Raw genomic sequence first — 16,179 nt, forward strand, 5'->3', positions numbered from 1 at the left:
ACATCATGGGGCCCAGCTTGGTTCTTGGGGAATAGGAAGGATCTTTCATGCCTAATGTGTGCAAGGACTTTGCAAACTCATTTAATGCTATCGTGAAGTTGAGATCCCATTTTACAGAGGAGGATATTAAGGCCTGCAGAAATGAAAAGAAACAAACCGACATAAAGCCTTGGCCAAAGTCATGTGTTTAGTAAGTGCTATAGCAAGAGTGACATTCTTCCCAGTTTCTCTGGGTGGCTCTAGAGCTCTGTAATTTACTAGCTCTGTGACTTAAGGGAATCCCCTAATCCTCTGGGCCTCAGTTTCCTCACTTGAAAAATGATGTCTAGGTTAAGAACTACATGGTCTCCAGATATCCACTGTAGCTTTAACATTCTGTGAGTCCAGTGAGTGTGTGAGCGTGATCAGGATTGGCTGGTTATGAGCCAACCAGGTATCGGATAAACACCTCCCTATCAGGCCAAGGTGGGTAGGGGAGGGTGAAAGTTAAAAAAAAAAACCCACAACAAACAAACTTTGACAAGACCTCTATAAAAACTGTGTGTTCCCAAAGGTTCGTCCTATTTGGCGGCTGCTGCCTCGTCCACGGCTTCTGATACCTAAGAGGACTCTCCCCCACAAACTGTAAGTAAAAGAACTTCCTTTGTCTGCCTGGACAGCACCTGGGAGTAAGGGGTTAACAATGGCACTACACAGGTAGAGGAGAAAGTCTGTTTGCTTTTGTTTTCAGGAGAAACTTGATGGTGGCTGAAAATGTGATGTTGTACTGAAATGATTTTCCTCCCTAAGCGTGAATGCTCATCCACACCTTTGCTGACTCTTTGGAGGCAAAATGCTCAGGATGGATGTCAGCTCCCAGTGTGACCTGCATGAAAGCTCTTCTGTCTTTGGCCTGGGAGAAACAGCTTGAATGCTCTTATTTGGTTAGGTGCCAATCATGTTTTGAGGTTCCTGCTCATTTCTATTCTCCCCATGACAACTGCTTAATTCAATGATTTGTTTACATATCTATTGCCTGATGTCATTGTCTTCATTCTCTTCCTATTCCTGCTAGTGCTGGCCCTGAAGCTCCTTTGTCACATAAATGAGCTCCTGGTGTATGTTGCTTGTTACCCTTGCCTTCACCCACTGCTCAAATGAGAAAATGGAACAGGCTGGGAATTGTCACAGAGCACCATCATCATTTGTTTATGAATTGTCAAATTTCCACTTGTTTGATGCTTTCTGTAACATTTCCTACTTTGAAGATCCTACAGTTTAAGTTATTTGGAATAACTCAGAAGCTGCTGACGTACTTTAGGATATTTGTTCTACTGTCTGAAAAATAGATGTGTTATGAGGATATGCTGCCTTTATGCACAAGGGAGGGGCAGAGAGAGAGAGGGAGGGAGAGGATCCCAATCAGGCTCTGCCCTGTTGAGCGAGCGTAGAGCCCGACAGGGGGCTTGATCCCATGAACTGTGAGATCGTGACCTGAGCCAAAATCCAGAGTGGGGCTGAGCCACCCAGGCACCCCAGGAGATGCTGCCTTTTAAAATAAACTTCTTTCTAGTTACCTAGGGCTCCGTTAGCCAATTGGGATCCAGTAGGGACTTGGGCTCTGCTGCCATTAAGCCAAGGCACATCTGGGGACCACCCCAGACCTACGCTAAAGCCTGAGGTGCTGGATGGAGACCAAGAAGTGCCTTTGACCTAGGTGCCAGTTTAGAAGAAAGAGCAACACTCAGCTCTCTTTCTGAGCTACCTCATGTGTGTTCAAAGCATCAGGGATCAAGCTGTCATAGGGCATCTCACTGTGCTTGTCACTGTGACATGGGGGTGGGTGGGTGGGTGGGTAATGAAGCTGTGGGCATCTTCACACATCTATATGTAAAATCTTGCTCGCAGTGCCTGGAGGTCATAGGCTTTCAATGTATTAGCTCCTCATGTCTTCTTGAAAGCCCATCTGCCTTGCACATGGAGAAGCAAATGGACTCTTTACTCCCTTATATTTCCCTAGGAGTTAAATATTCATTTTTACAAATCATTATCTTTTCACAGAACCTCTTCAAGGAAGGCAGAAAGAACTGTAGGTTTCATCTGCTATTTTTCTAAAAAAGGATTGGAGAAAGGATTCCAAGTCAGAAGCCAGTAGGATGTGGTTTATAATCCCAGGGCATCACAATTTAGGAGGGGCATCAGACATATTCTTTCTGAGGTTCAGATTCCCCATCTTTAAAGTTGGCAGGGTTGACATCTCTGAGGTCACTTGCACTTCTGTTTTTCTGTGATTACCTTCTATTCTCATATTTCCATACAAACTTCTCCCAGATTTGTATATGTATCACCTGTTAATATATTACGTACAATAAATAATGTAATATATAAACCTATTCATTGAGAAATCAAACATTACAAAAAATTTGTAAAGTAAAACGTGAGGGTCACTCCATCCCATTTCAGTCCCCACAAGTAACTCCAGGGTGGTTACTCTCTGCTTACATAGATGCACAAACAGTATGTGTTATACTAGTAAAAAACTTTTTTTTAGGTTTATTTATTTATTTTTAGAGACACAGAGACGGCATGGACAGGGGAGAGGCAGAGAGAGAAAGAGAATCCCAAGCTCCATGCCGTCAGTGCAGAGCCTGATGAAGAGCTCGAACTCACGGAATTGCAAGATCACGACCTGACACAAAACTGAGAGTTGGATGTTTAACTGACTGAGCCACCCAGGCGCCCCAAACCATTTTTTTTTAACTAAAAAAGAATGATACTAAATATTACATACTTCCTTGAAACTTGCTTCCCGCCCCCCCCCCCCCATTGTAATAATACAATGTGAACAACTTCCCATCACACTTTAAAAACAAATTGGCTTGAGACCTCAGTGAGCAGAAGCTGGGGAGCACGGAAATCACTCTCCACGGTCACCCACTCCTGGCTATCTTCCTGTCTCCAGGGATGAACATTGGTCTGTGACCCTGTTTTATGATTAACAGAGGGGCAACATTTGTGCTGATGTGATACAGACCTTTAATCTCTCTGTAGAAGTTTAACTTCCCATAAGCAGTATTGGTTCAATTTGACCTTTTCTCTGTTTTTTTTTTTCTGGTTGAATCAGCACACTCAGACTAAAAAAATAACTTGGTAGTATATAGAAACATGGGATCTTGGGTAATTATTTTTTTTAACATTTATAAAGAGATATATAGTAATATCCAACATTTTCATAATGCATTATAAAACATCTTCCAATTTATCATGCAATTAATTCGACAAACATATTCGGAGCAACTACAATGAGTACGCGTGCTCACAAGTTACATTAGACCTGGCAACGACACAACCAGAGCAGATATTAGCACCATTTATTCCATAGTAAACTAAGACTCAGAGAAGTTACTGACTTGCTCAAGGTCCCAGTGAGGAGGAAGCAGAGCCAGTGTCTGAACCCAGGTCTGTCTGATCTAGGATCAAAACCCTGTGTGGATATATGAGATGTTTATAAATCGACAAGCTCTATAGTGTAAGGCTGATGAAGCACAGCCCAAGGATTTTGGGTCCTCTGGGGGTGTCATCAACAAGTACTCTGGGGGTGTTATTGGGGACATTAGAGTCACCCGAAGGCTGATTCCTTTCACCAGGCTCACTCTTTCCTTGAAAGAGGGGAGTACTGCCCCTTATCCTAACTTTGTGCCTTATTAGTTACATGTCCTTGGACAAATAATTAAACTTTCTTATATTCTTTCCTTATCTATTATATAATGTGTGTGTGTGGGGAGGGGAGAAGCCCAGCTGCCTTCTGAGGGTATAATGAGGAATAAATTATATAGTGCATGTAAAGCAATTAGCAGAGTACTTGGCAATAAATGGTCATTTGCTATTATTGGGTGATGTTTTCCTTTTGTTTCATCAGGGAAACATCTGTATTTCTTATTTGTTAATTCCTTTATGCAATTACCTGAACTGAGAGAGAAAATTTGCACTTTGGTCTGAAGGTCACCAATTTCAGGTTGGCTTTTATCCACATAAAGAACTAGTGGCCAGATTTAAAGTTAGTAATCCCCGAATACAATTTTAGGAACTAATATATAAATGAGGGGAAACCCTATCTTCAGGTGGCTGGGATGGGAGGGGTCTCGGAAGATCATCTTCTCTAGAGGTCATTGCCCATTAGTCTATCCTGTCTGTCCCCAGTGACAGTGCTGTGGTTCCACTCTTTGGGGTTAATGCGAGAACCCCTGTTGAAGTGAGAGTGGCATCAATGACACCCTCTTGTGAATTAGTTCAGTAGCCATCCACTTCTTATATCAACCCTGCCTTGAAGGGATGCAGAAAATGTGAAGAAATTGATTTGCCATGCGGGGCAGCACTGGGTGGGGAGCTCTGCCTCATCCTAGCTGACACCATGGGCAAGTCTGTTAACTTCTCTGGGTATTAACTTGCTGGTTAACTAATGAAGATAATAGCTGCCTTGGTTACCCCATTGCTGAGTGGATTAAATGAGAACTGAGATGTCCCTGTGCTTGCAGGAAGTAGAAAGCAGGCATGGGGCATCTACCCTATGGATGAGTGTTTGAGAGGGAGAAGACCAGGGAAAGGAGGAGGTCATAGGATTGAATAGGACACCACTCAAGATAATCCTTACCACCATTTTTTTTTCTTTGATAGTCCAACACCTGCAAAATTAATCTTTCTAACATCCAGATGAGAGTGCTGGGAGCTTGCATTTTTGACTAGCCCAAGGTGGCAGCCGAACAGAGGCAAGATTCTTTTCAGAGGGCCACTGCCGAGGAGGGTGCTTGCATAGGGGATCTTCAAACCAGAGTCTCTCTTTGCTACAGCAGTGAAGCTGAGAGGGATTGGAGCAGGGATCACTGTATGACTTTGGCATACAGAGTGATCCTAGAGTCCATGGGAGCCTCCAGTCCAGAGCCACTTAGGGAAAATCCTCCCCTTATATCCCAAATGGTGTCATAGGTGGTTGAATATAAGAAAAAAGAGCCTTGCACACCATACTCTATGTCCCAAAGCCGAAGGGAGGTTAACTGCAAGGCCAAATGGCAGTTCCTCCTCTCAAGCTTGCTACCCAAAGAATAATCCAGGCTAACAGAATAAAATGGGAGATGGCCATCGAGGCTGAAAGCCTCACTGTCCTGGCTTCAAGTCATCCAGAGCACCCAAAGGCACCAGAGATCCATGGAGGGATAGTCAATGACCGCAGTGCCATCTATTTGTCAGATTTGAGTGGGTCACTAGTTAGCTGGTTCAGTCTCAGAATCAGTGAACCCAAAGGTCTCCTGGAAGACATTCTATTTAGGATGACCATGAAATTTGGCATCCCACCTTCCTCCATTATGGCTAATTGCAACTACTTAAGCTAGAGGGGGAAAAACCCAGACCTCATTTGTTTATCCATTATGGACATGGTTCAGAAATAGAGGGGCCCACAGGGCTTGGTAGCATACCTTGGCTGTCTTGGTCATGAACCTGTCTGATCCACCTACAGTTCTGTTCAGGACACTCCCACACTCTTTTCCAGACCTGTCACCATGGCCCACCGATTTCCAGCCCTCACCTCAGAACAGAAGAAGGAGCTCTCAGAAATTGCCCAGCGCATTGTTGCCAATGGGAAGGGGATCCTGGCTGCAGATGAGTCCGTAGGTGAGTGCAAGTAACATCATACAAGTGTATTCTTATTTCTACAACTTAGCAAAGGCAATCAACAATCATATTCTTTCCTCTCGGAGGAGTAAAGGTACACAGCAGTGGGAGCAGAAGACCCAGTAAACATAGACATTTTGAGTCCTGTAGTTCCAGTGGGTAGATTTCTGAAAAACAAAGGAAGAGGCTCAAGCCCTCCATTTTAAGGCCCCCTTGCCAGCAATCATTTGGTTTTTTTTTTTTCAATGTTTTATTTATTTTTGAGAGAGAGAGTCAGAGAGACAGAGTAGGAGCAGGGGAGGGGTGGAGAGAGAGGGGGACACAGAATCTGAAGCAGGCTCCAGGCTCTGAGCTGTCAGCACAGAGCCCAGTGTGGGGCTCAAACTCTTGAACCACGAGGTCATGACCTGAGCCAAAGTTGGATGCTTAACTGACTGAGCCACTCAGGTGCCCTGCCAGGGATCTTTTGAATATAGACTATAGCAAGGCCAGGAACTCAGTAATAAGAATGAGGTCAGATACACAGACCTCTGCTGTTGAGAAGTCAGTGTAAAGTCAGCTAAGGAAGGTCAGGGAAGGCAGGGAAGTGTCCATATCTGGAACAAGGAAGGGCTTGTGGCTGAGAGAAGCCCAGGATGGCACAAGGGAGGGTTGCAGCTGGCCTCTATGGCCCACCATAAAATGATAGAAGCTAGAGGAGTCAAGAGCCCGCCCCATCCCTCCTTCTACTGTATAGTCTAGTCATATTGAGGGCTGGACCTGGGGGTGGGCGGTGGGAGTGGCTAGAGAGGTCTGAGGGCCTTACAAACCCACTTGAACCCAATGGTGGCTTCCACCCACCTGGACCCTGACATGTCCATTCCATGCACTTCCTAACCAGCATCCTGACAGCAGCCCAGGTCTTTCTTGAGGGAGCCAAAAGGGAGACAGTTTTGAAGATCTGAATAAAACAGAGTCTTGCCATCCTGCTGAGGGTCGCTGAGCTAGAGTGGAGGAGGCCAGCAGTAAAGCCCTGGCTTGCCCCTCCAGCTGCGTTTGGCCCGCCCACCTTATAGGCACCATGGGAAACCGCCTGCAGAGGATCAAGGTGGAGAACACTGAGGAAAACCGCCGGCAGTTCCGGGAAATCCTCTTTACCGTAGACAACTCCATCAACCAGAGCATCGGGGGCGTGATCCTTTTCCATGAGACCCTCTACCAGAAGGACAGTCAGGGGAAGCTGTTCAGAAACATCCTCAAGGAAAAGGGGATTGTGGTGGGAATCAAGGTAAATACTTCCATTTCCACCTCCCTTCTGCTTCATCCCAGCCCAACTCTCAGCACAGTTACTGGGCCAACACTCTGGACACCCTCATCATCCAACTGTCATTCGTACTCCTTTCCAGCATCATCCTCCCCCTGAGGACCAGATCCTCTTCTAGACTTTTCTGCCAGTGCCTTCTTCTTCCAGCCAAGTTTTCTATAAGGTACTTTATCTCCTGGTGTCTCAGTTTCTCCATTTCTAAAATGGGAATGGTAGGGCGTACCTCATAAGGCTCTTATAAGAATGAGTTTATAAAACAGCTCCTGTCACATAATTATTATTTATTTCAGGATCACTATTATTATTGAAGCATTTACCATTCATTCAGTTATAACTCTGTTACCTCAAACCACATGAGCTCAGGATTGAAAACTAGTATCAGTTGAGTGTTTATAACTCCAAGTGCTCCTTTAATCTTCCTTATAACCTCTGGAGGTCAGTTTAGTTATTATCCTAATTTTAGAGATGAGGCAAGAAAATGGAATTACAAGGGATAGCGGTAACTTGCCCACAGCAAGGCAAAACTGGAGCCAGTTCAAACCCAGGCTGTCTACCTCTCTGGCTCATGACCTCAGATTCTGGTATGCCGAGAGTAGGGGCTGTGTCTTTATTCTTTTGATTTCCTGGAATAATGTAGTGCCTGGTATGTGCAGGTGCTCATGAAATTTCTCTTAGACACATAATTTAAGGGAGCTACTCCTATATGGCACCTCTATATCCCAGGTACTGTCAGATTACTTCTTATTTACCAAGCTCCCAGTGTTTTCCATACTTTCCATCTTCTTAGTGTTGACACTCAGACATTGTTCCTTCCAGGTAACTTCCCTTCTGCTGTGGACTGAACTGTGTGTCTCTGCCCCTCCCTCCGTCCTGTTACTAACACACCTTTGGAATTCAACTCCTTGGCTTATGAAAAATGACAACTATTCGTACCAGGGGCTCTGCTTGTGTTTTCCTGGGGCCCATGACATCTGCTAATTGCTTGTTAATTATGTTCACAGTTAGACCAGGGAGGTGCTCCCCTTGCAGGAACCAACAAAGAAACCACCATTCAAGGTAAGGATATCACCCACTGATATGAATCATGCCAATATGTTAGAAATGATGGCAAGCAAAGAGGGAAGCAAGGGAAAACAAAATATGAATATCACACTGGTTTTAGAGCCACACACATCTGCTTTTCAATCCCAGCTCCTCTATGTAATAACTGTGTGACCTCAAGCTAGTCATGTAAATGTTCTGAGCCAGTTAAAATGGGATGACAGTGTCTGCTTTGCAGAATAGTTGTGGGAATTAAATTAGATAAGGTACATAAAGTGCTTACCACAGTGCTTTGTGCAGAGAAGATACTCTGTACCTGAGAGTATAAGTTTTAGAGAAAAATCCAGCAGCAGAAGAGAGGAAAGGTCCCAAGTTTTGGAATCAGACTCAACAGGGTTTGACTCCTGGTTCTATCACTTCCCAATTAGACAATTTTGCAAGGTACTTCACTGCCCAAGTAGATAAGTATGAACCACAGCTTTGGGTTAGCTAAGCGGAATTTGAATTCCTGTTCTGTCACTTGTTAGCTATGCAAACTTGGTAAAGTCACTTAACCTCTTGTAGCCTGGGTTTTCACATCTGTAAAACTACTATAATATTAACTATTAGAATTCTTATGGTAATTAGATGAAGTATGCAAAATTCCTAGAATCATGCCTGGAACATAATAAATACTAAACAAATATTAGTTCCCTCTATTCTTACAAAGTATAAAGCCCCAGATCTTTGGGCTCAGTATCGGGATTGATATTTATTTGCCTGGATGTTTTCAGTCCTTAAGCTCCACCAACTGAAAGGTAAGGCAAAGAAGAACTTCCTCACTTCATTAGTGCCCCATGGATCAGGGATAAGGGTGCAAGGAAGCCTTTTTCTCTTTTGTGACTTGCAGGGCTCGATGGCCTTTCTGAGCGCTGTGCCCAGTACAAGAAAGATGGTGCTGACTTTGGGAAATGGCGTGCTGTGCTCAGGATTGACAACCAGTGTCCATCCAACCTTGCCATCCAGGAAAATGCCAATGCCCTGGCCCGCTATGCCAGCATCTGTCAGCAGGTGCTCAGCCTTCCCCTTGAGCTAAAACAACAGTAGGAAAGAGCCTTCTTCAGAGCTTCTCTTTCCAATTTTACTATAAGTACATGAACCTTATCTCACCCCTGTATCCTGGTGGCATTTTGTACCACTTTTGTTATAGCTAGGTATGGTAGGGTAAGATTTGCTTCCACGAGTTAGCTATGAACCCAAAGGCTGATGCCATCAATAGCTGCCCTCTGCCAAAGCTCTATAAGCTGAGTCTTGCGAGTGATCCAGCCCCTAGGGCCAGGGCACTTGCTTGCCTATGCTCCATCACATCTAAAACATGATCCTCTGAGATCCCTAGCTCAAGAGTGACAGCTCTGATTTAGCCCCAATCCAAATAGTATCTTGGAGGATGGTGACCTGACACTAGTTTCCAACATACGTTGAAGTGTCCTGGGATCCCAGTTAACGTCTGATTTGCTTGTGTGGGTATTATGTTGGAGTTACCAACGTTCTCAGAACTATAAACAGTGCTTAATTCCTTAATTAACCCACACAGGGGGGATCTTTCTTAGTGATCTTGACTGCACTAAATGGGTGACAACTAGGTTCTGAGGTAGCTAGAATAATCTCTAGCATGATCTGTATCTATAGAAACTATGGGTTTTTATTTTTTTTATTCACTCCCAGGAGAACTTTTTTTTTTTTTTTAACCTCACTGTGCTTTTTTGGCCAAGCTACAAATGCTCTTTAGAAATCCCATTAAATTTCTTTTCACTGCCTTTAAGTCAGTGAATGGTATTTCTCTATAAGGGCCCCATTTTATACCAATTGCAACTGTCAAACATCTTTTTTTAAGTTTATTTACTTATTTTCAGAGAGAGAGAGAGACAGTGTGAGTGGGGAAGGGACAGAGAAAGAGGGAGACAGAGAATCCCAAGCAGGCTCCTCGCTGCCAGCACAGAGCTTGACTCAGGGCTTGAACTCATGACACTGTGAGATCATGACCTGAGCTGAAAGCAAGAGCCCAGACGCTTAATCGACTGAGCCAGGTGCCCCAGGCAGCTGTAAAACATCTTCTGAAGGAAAGGATCACAGTGAGCAGAGCTGCTCTTTACCTATTCCTTTTCCCTTTTTAGAATGGGCTGGTACCCATTGTTGAACCAGAGGTACTTCCTGATGGAGACCATGACATGGAACACTGCCAGTATGTTACTGAGAAGGTAAGTCTTGAACATAAAAGTCCCAATTCCAGTTGAAAAATCTTGGTACTTAACATATATCAGCTGCGATATATGAAATGTTCTTCAGTTGGAATCATTACATAGCATTGAGAAGGTAAGGAGGTACTTATCAAACCTTTTTTTTTTTTGGCACAATGGTATTCTCCATATGGAAAAAGCACAGGATTTTCTGTAGTAAGACTTGCATTTCACAATCCACGTCCCCAGCTGTGGGACCTTTGGTAAATCCTGTTATCTTTTTGGATCAGTTACATTATATGTAAACAAAGAAATTTAAAAATAAGGAGTAAATGTGAAATTTAAGAAACAAAACAGATGAACATAGGGAAGGGAAGGAAAAATAAGATTAAAAACAGAGAGGAAGGCAAACCATAAGAGACTTTTAAATACAGAGAACAAACTAAGGGTTGCTGGAGGGGACGTGGGTGGAGATGGGCTAAATGGGTGATGGGCATTAAGGAGGACAGTTGTTGGGATGAGTACTAGGTGTTGTATGTAAGTGATGAATCACTGGGCTCTACCCTTGAAGTCAATACTAGACTGTATGTTAACTAATTTGAATTTAAATAAATAAAAATTTAAAAACCTGTATCTTAAAAAATAAATAAATAGGTAAAAATAAGAGGAGCATCACATGAGAAAAATGTAATTAGAAGGTACTTCATTCATACTTGCAGTGTAACCTGATTTCAGTTTCTCCACTTGCAAAAGTAGGTGGACTGAGATGAAGCCGGTTGGGAAGCTTTAGCCAAGCCTCATACAAGAATACCTTTGGCTCGCCTCCCTGCGACATAAAAGTGCCAAGGTCAGGTGACTGTCAGGCTGGCTCTGGGTTTCACCTGTTTGGACCTCTTGTCCTTCAGGTCCTTGCTGCTGTCTATAAGGCCCTGAATGACCATCATGTTTACCTGGAGGGCACCTTGCTGAAGCCCAACATGGTGACCGCTGGACACGCCTGTACCAAGAAGTATATGCCAGAGCAAGTGGCTATGGCCACTGTCACAGCTCTGCACCGTACTGTTCCTGCAGCTGTTCCTGGTAAGGCTTTCCTTCTCCTCTGACTTGAGATCTTAGCTCTCATCCTGTGAAGGAGTTCCACAACCTCTTGTGTTTGTCTAAAAGTCTTCTTTTTTCCAGGAAACAGACCTCTGTATCTCAGAGGCAGCCAGCACTTTCCCTCATACTCCATGATACCACATATCTTGAGTCTGTCCAAATGCACAAAATCCATTTCCTCAATATTTAATCACCCTCCTTATTTATTAAAGCCTTCTCTTTTTAGCCCAGTTAACCTCAGCAAAACTAACTAATTTTTCCAACCCAGTTCCATGCAAAGAGAAAAGATTGAGGCATCACATTTCTTTTAGGCTCATTGCTCGCTTTCTCAAGCCAGGCACATAAACTGGGAATAGTAGAGAGGAATGGCTTCTTTCCTTCCAGGTATCTGCTTTTTGTCTGGTGGCATGAGCGAAGAGGATGCTACTCTCAACCTCAATGCTATCAACCTTTGCCCTCTACCAAAACCCTGGAAACTAAGTTTCTCCTACGGACGGGCCCTGCAGGCTAGTGCACTGGCTGCCTGGGGCGGCAAAGCTGCAAACAAGAAGGCGACCCAGGAGGCTTTCATGAAGCGGGCCCTGGTAAGATGCTACTGCTTCTTAGCTACTTGATCAAGTGGATACTTGGAGCTTTCTTACCTGGGGAAGCATTGCTTTTTTTCAGGCCATGATGGTATCTCCAGAGAGTGTCTGCTAGATATTTGAAAAGGTGGCATTAGAGCTCAGTAGGAAGGAGAGGGCTAGAGAGAGTTGTGAATTATCCACACTGGGAGCTTAGTTGATGACAGCAGACTGAAGGACAATCTCCACAGAGACACTGGCGAGGGAACATAAGAGGGCCAAGGACTGACCCCAGGCACCTTTCATTTTGGGGAGATGAAGAAGAAAGCCACCATGACAAGCAGCAATAATACGAACCAAGGATCCTGGGAACAAATGGAGACAAGTTTCAAGGGGATCAGTAGTCGTCACACGCTACAGGGAGATTCAGAATAAAGGCTGAGGAAAAGCGGACATTGGCATTTAGGAGCATATACAGTGACCCTCAGCTCAACGATTTCAATAGAGAGAGAAGAGGAAAGGTTTCAGGAAGTAAGGTTGGTGGGAAAAGGCCCAGAAAGGATACCAGGAGAAATAAGGACTAAAACGATTTTATTCAATCAGTAACGATTCCTTTTTGAATACCTAGTATGAGCCAAGGGCTGGGGTGAATAAAGGAGATGCAGATACCACCTTCAGGGAGCTTAGGGTTCAGCCAAATAGGGGAGAGCCTGGCATATTTAACTGTAAAGCAAAAGGAGCCAGAGGAGAGATTAAAGACAAGGTCAGTGGGGATAATTGAGAGGACAAGGAGTTAGAAGAAACAAGATTGCACGAAACTAAATATTAAATGCAGGTGGCAGAGTTGGTCTTGGAAAGGAGGGAAGAGGCAGCAAAGAAGAAAAAAAAAATGGGTTTGGAATCAGGTCTGTAGAGGTGAAGGGATGTAGCAGTTGATTCCAGTTGAGGCCATCTGTTGAGGGTGATAAGGGAATGGAGATTTCAGTCTTAATTAACATTGGGGAAGCTCGGAATAGTTGTTGGAGTAGCCTGGGAGGAGACTGACCAGACATAATGGCCAAGCATCAGGCACGGTATGGCTGAAATGAGAGTAAATTTGTGGTGTGTTAACTTAGATCCTGAAGTTTCCTAATAGCTTAATCATGCAGGAAGATCCAGATCAATCTCAGTGGGAAATGGCAGGATAGCAGAGTAGAAGTTTAATAGGGAGCTAGGACAGTGCTGAACTTGAGCAATAGCCCTAATGTGGCTTGCTGATCACAGAGGAGGCTGGGCAAGGAATCAAGCATAGCCAGAAGTTTGGTGATGAGACATTAAAGAAAGGAAGGCCCCAGAGAAGCTTAGAAAACATTCCACAGGCATAAAAGAGGTGTGAGATTTTAGAGGTAGTTCTTGACTTTGTTAGGATGGAGAGCTGGCTCTGGCTGTGCTGATGTGTGGCTGAGGAGGTGGGGAGATGTAGCTAGTATGATGGAGGGATTGTGAAAGAAAGGGCTGGAAGGGCCATCCACACAAAACAAGGCAAGTTGAGTTCATCATTCAAGATGGTGGTTCTCAAGCTTGAGTATGCATCCGAATCACCTGGAGGGTGTGTGAAAATACAGACTTCTGGGCCCCAGCCACTGAAGTTTCTGATTGAGAAAAACTGGGGTCAAGCCAAAGAATTTTCATTCCTAAAGAAGTGCTTAGGTCCATGCAACATACTTTGAAAATCACTGTAGATGTAGAAATAAGTCCCAGAGAGAGCAAGACTATAGCAACAGTGACTTGAAGACATGATACCATCGAGGGGTATTCTAATATTATTATTGCAGGTTTTGTAATTCTGGACTCATCTTTAATTGGAATTTATACAAGGAATCAAATGATAGTGTAATTACAACTCCAAAAAATTATATATTCTTGTGGACAAATATAGGTGGAAAATGGAAAATTTTTTTTGAAATATTTTTTTTTGAGAGTGTGAGTGTGAGTGGGGGAGGGGCAGAGGGAGAGAGGCAGGGAGAGGGGAAAATCCCAAGCAGGCTTCACAGTGTCAGCGCAGAGCCCAACTTGGAGCACGAACTCACCAACCATGAGGTCACGACTTGAGCTGAAATCAAGAGTCAGAGGCTCAACCAACTGAGCCCCTCAGACGCCCCTGGAATAATTTCTTTGATTTGCTATGTTGTACCTCTGGCTATACCTTGCCTGGTCCTTTGGCATAATATCTGGACCATTTCCTAGCAAACGACTTGAAGAGCCATTGCAAGCTTCTCCACTGTTCAGATTGAAATGTCCATTCCCTTATCACTATATCAATGAGAAGTTTCTCAACTTTTAGTACTGTTGTTGCAATACTGTTGGTACTAAAAAGAGACTTTCTCAGTAACTGACACAAACCTCAGCCTGCCTGAGAAATGCTCAGAAAGCTGGGATAAAAAAGGAGATAATGTATCATAAAAGGAAAGGAAAGCTATCAGCATCAATATTTAGCAAAATCACTGTAGGGAGAAAAAAAAATCCAAATGCAGGTGGAGCTGGTTTCAAAGGAGAGACAGAGAGAGTCAAGCACAGGGTTGCGTTTGCTCTAACCCCATGTCCTCTCTCATGCTTGCTTTTTAGGCTAACTGCCAGGCAGCCAAAGGACAGTATGTTCACTCCGGCTCTTCTGGTGCTGCTTCCACTCAGTCTCTCTTCACAGCCTGCTATTCCTACTAGAACCTGAGGCCAACCAGCCTGCCTCTAGCTCTCCTACATGCCTTGGTTGGAGTGCTGAAAGAGAACAACTGACCTTGGACATTAGACAAAATCAGATTTGAACTACTGGAAACACAGTACCTGTTAAATTCTTAGACTCAATGAAAAAACATCAGTTACTAAAACATAGGTGTGAATATCAAGGATCTGACAAAATTTCACGCAATTTCCTTCCAACGGCTCCAGCTCCCCATGCCCCAGAGTATCTACCTAAGAAAAGAATAGACTTGAAAACAAAACCATTCAAATAACGACATTCAAATATGGCAGAAGCTGAGTGCAGAGAAGTGCATCTCATTAAACAATCTTAGCAGTGATATGTTATGAAGGAGACAACTGCAACCAACAAAGAAATAAAATGTTCTAGAAGCCTTCGGCCAGTATCAGGTTTTATATTTTGCTCTTGCTTCCAAAGGGCTCAGTATATTTCATTACCTTTGACTCTACTAGACATGACTGACATTAATGGTTAGGGTCCTCAACTTGGGCTACTCCTGGGAATAACCTGCCAAAAATTAAAACTCCCAGATGCTCAGCCCACACCACAGCCCAATTAAATCAGAAACTGTGGATGTGGGATCCTCTAAATATCAGGGTTTCTTAACAGCTCCCTTGGTGATTCCAACGTACAGCCAAGTTTCAGAGCTACCACGCTAAATTTCAAGTTTGAGGATATTTTGAAATGAAAGCCCTTCATAATATGAAACAAGCTAAAATGTAAAGTGATTTCAAGCAACACACAGAGTATTATGGGAGAATCAGCATTGCTGTGATGCCTGCAGGGTTCCTCTTGAAGTGGCCCAGGTTTGGGGATATAGACTATGCACTCCCTCTGCACATCTAAGCATGCTACCTTGTTTTGCAGTAAATGCTATTCACACAATTATACTTTATTGGCTTTCAATTTTCAAAATTAACCTACAGAAAAAGCATTATAGACAGCCATAGTCAGAAAAGAGAATTTAACTATTTTAATTTTGTGCAATATAAAAATAATGATTTTGGTGGGAATAAAAGTAATGATTGAACTGATAGAAGCTAGGAAATTAAAGGGAGAGAAGTGAGGGAACATTAATTCACTTAGTGGGAAGTCAAGATATTACTAAAAATTGATGGATTAAGAAATTGTGCTTAAAAAAAGAAATAGTCCTCTAAGTCTATTAAAGGAAATGAATAGAAATCACTAAAATATCCATATGTATAATTAAATATAGGAGAAAGTAGTAAACTAAATTTTTTGTCTTGAAGAGTACAAAGATAAATGATATTGCTTGGAGTAGATAAATTAAGAACTAGAGGCATAAGCAAAGTATTTAAGGCAGGAAGACAGAATTAGTCTAAAGGGGCTTTGTTTGAGGAGAGAGACCTGGGAGTAGGGCACACAGAAAATTTTTAACTCATGTGTCTCCACCACACTTGAGTATCTGTTTCTGTATACTTGTATTACTTCTCTAAAGACAGCTATATTCATATAAACAATTCAAACCTACCTTAGAGATCATTTGGCCTGAGACTTTCACTTTACAGATGATAAAACCAAGCCTAGAGCAGTGAAATTACTTGCTGATGGTCA

At 43.3% G+C, this 16,179-nt stretch overlaps 1 protein-coding gene across 1 annotated transcript; it reads left to right on the top strand.

Moving 5' to 3' along the window:
* Nucleotides 1-553: 553 nt before the first annotated feature.
* On the top strand, nucleotides 554-14,980 carry ALDOB (aldolase, fructose-bisphosphate B). Its single transcript, XM_058694736.1, has 9 exons — nucleotides 554-624; nucleotides 5,525-5,646; nucleotides 6,702-6,913; nucleotides 7,951-8,005; nucleotides 8,880-9,040; nucleotides 10,144-10,227; nucleotides 11,112-11,286; nucleotides 11,689-11,888; nucleotides 14,472-14,980. The coding sequence occupies exons 2-9, from the start codon at nucleotides 5,535-5,537 to the stop codon at nucleotides 14,565-14,567; spliced, it is 1,095 nt and encodes a 364-aa protein (XP_058550719.1). The 5' UTR covers nucleotides 554-624; nucleotides 5,525-5,534; the 3' UTR covers nucleotides 14,568-14,980.
* The last annotated feature ends 1,199 nt before the right edge of the window (nucleotides 14,981-16,179 follow it).

The sequence above is a fragment of the Neofelis nebulosa genome, chromosome 12, assembly GCF_028018385.1.
Source record: "Neofelis nebulosa isolate mNeoNeb1 chromosome 12, mNeoNeb1.pri, whole genome shotgun sequence".
Taxonomy (NCBI): Eukaryota; Metazoa; Chordata; class Mammalia; order Carnivora; family Felidae; genus Neofelis; species Neofelis nebulosa.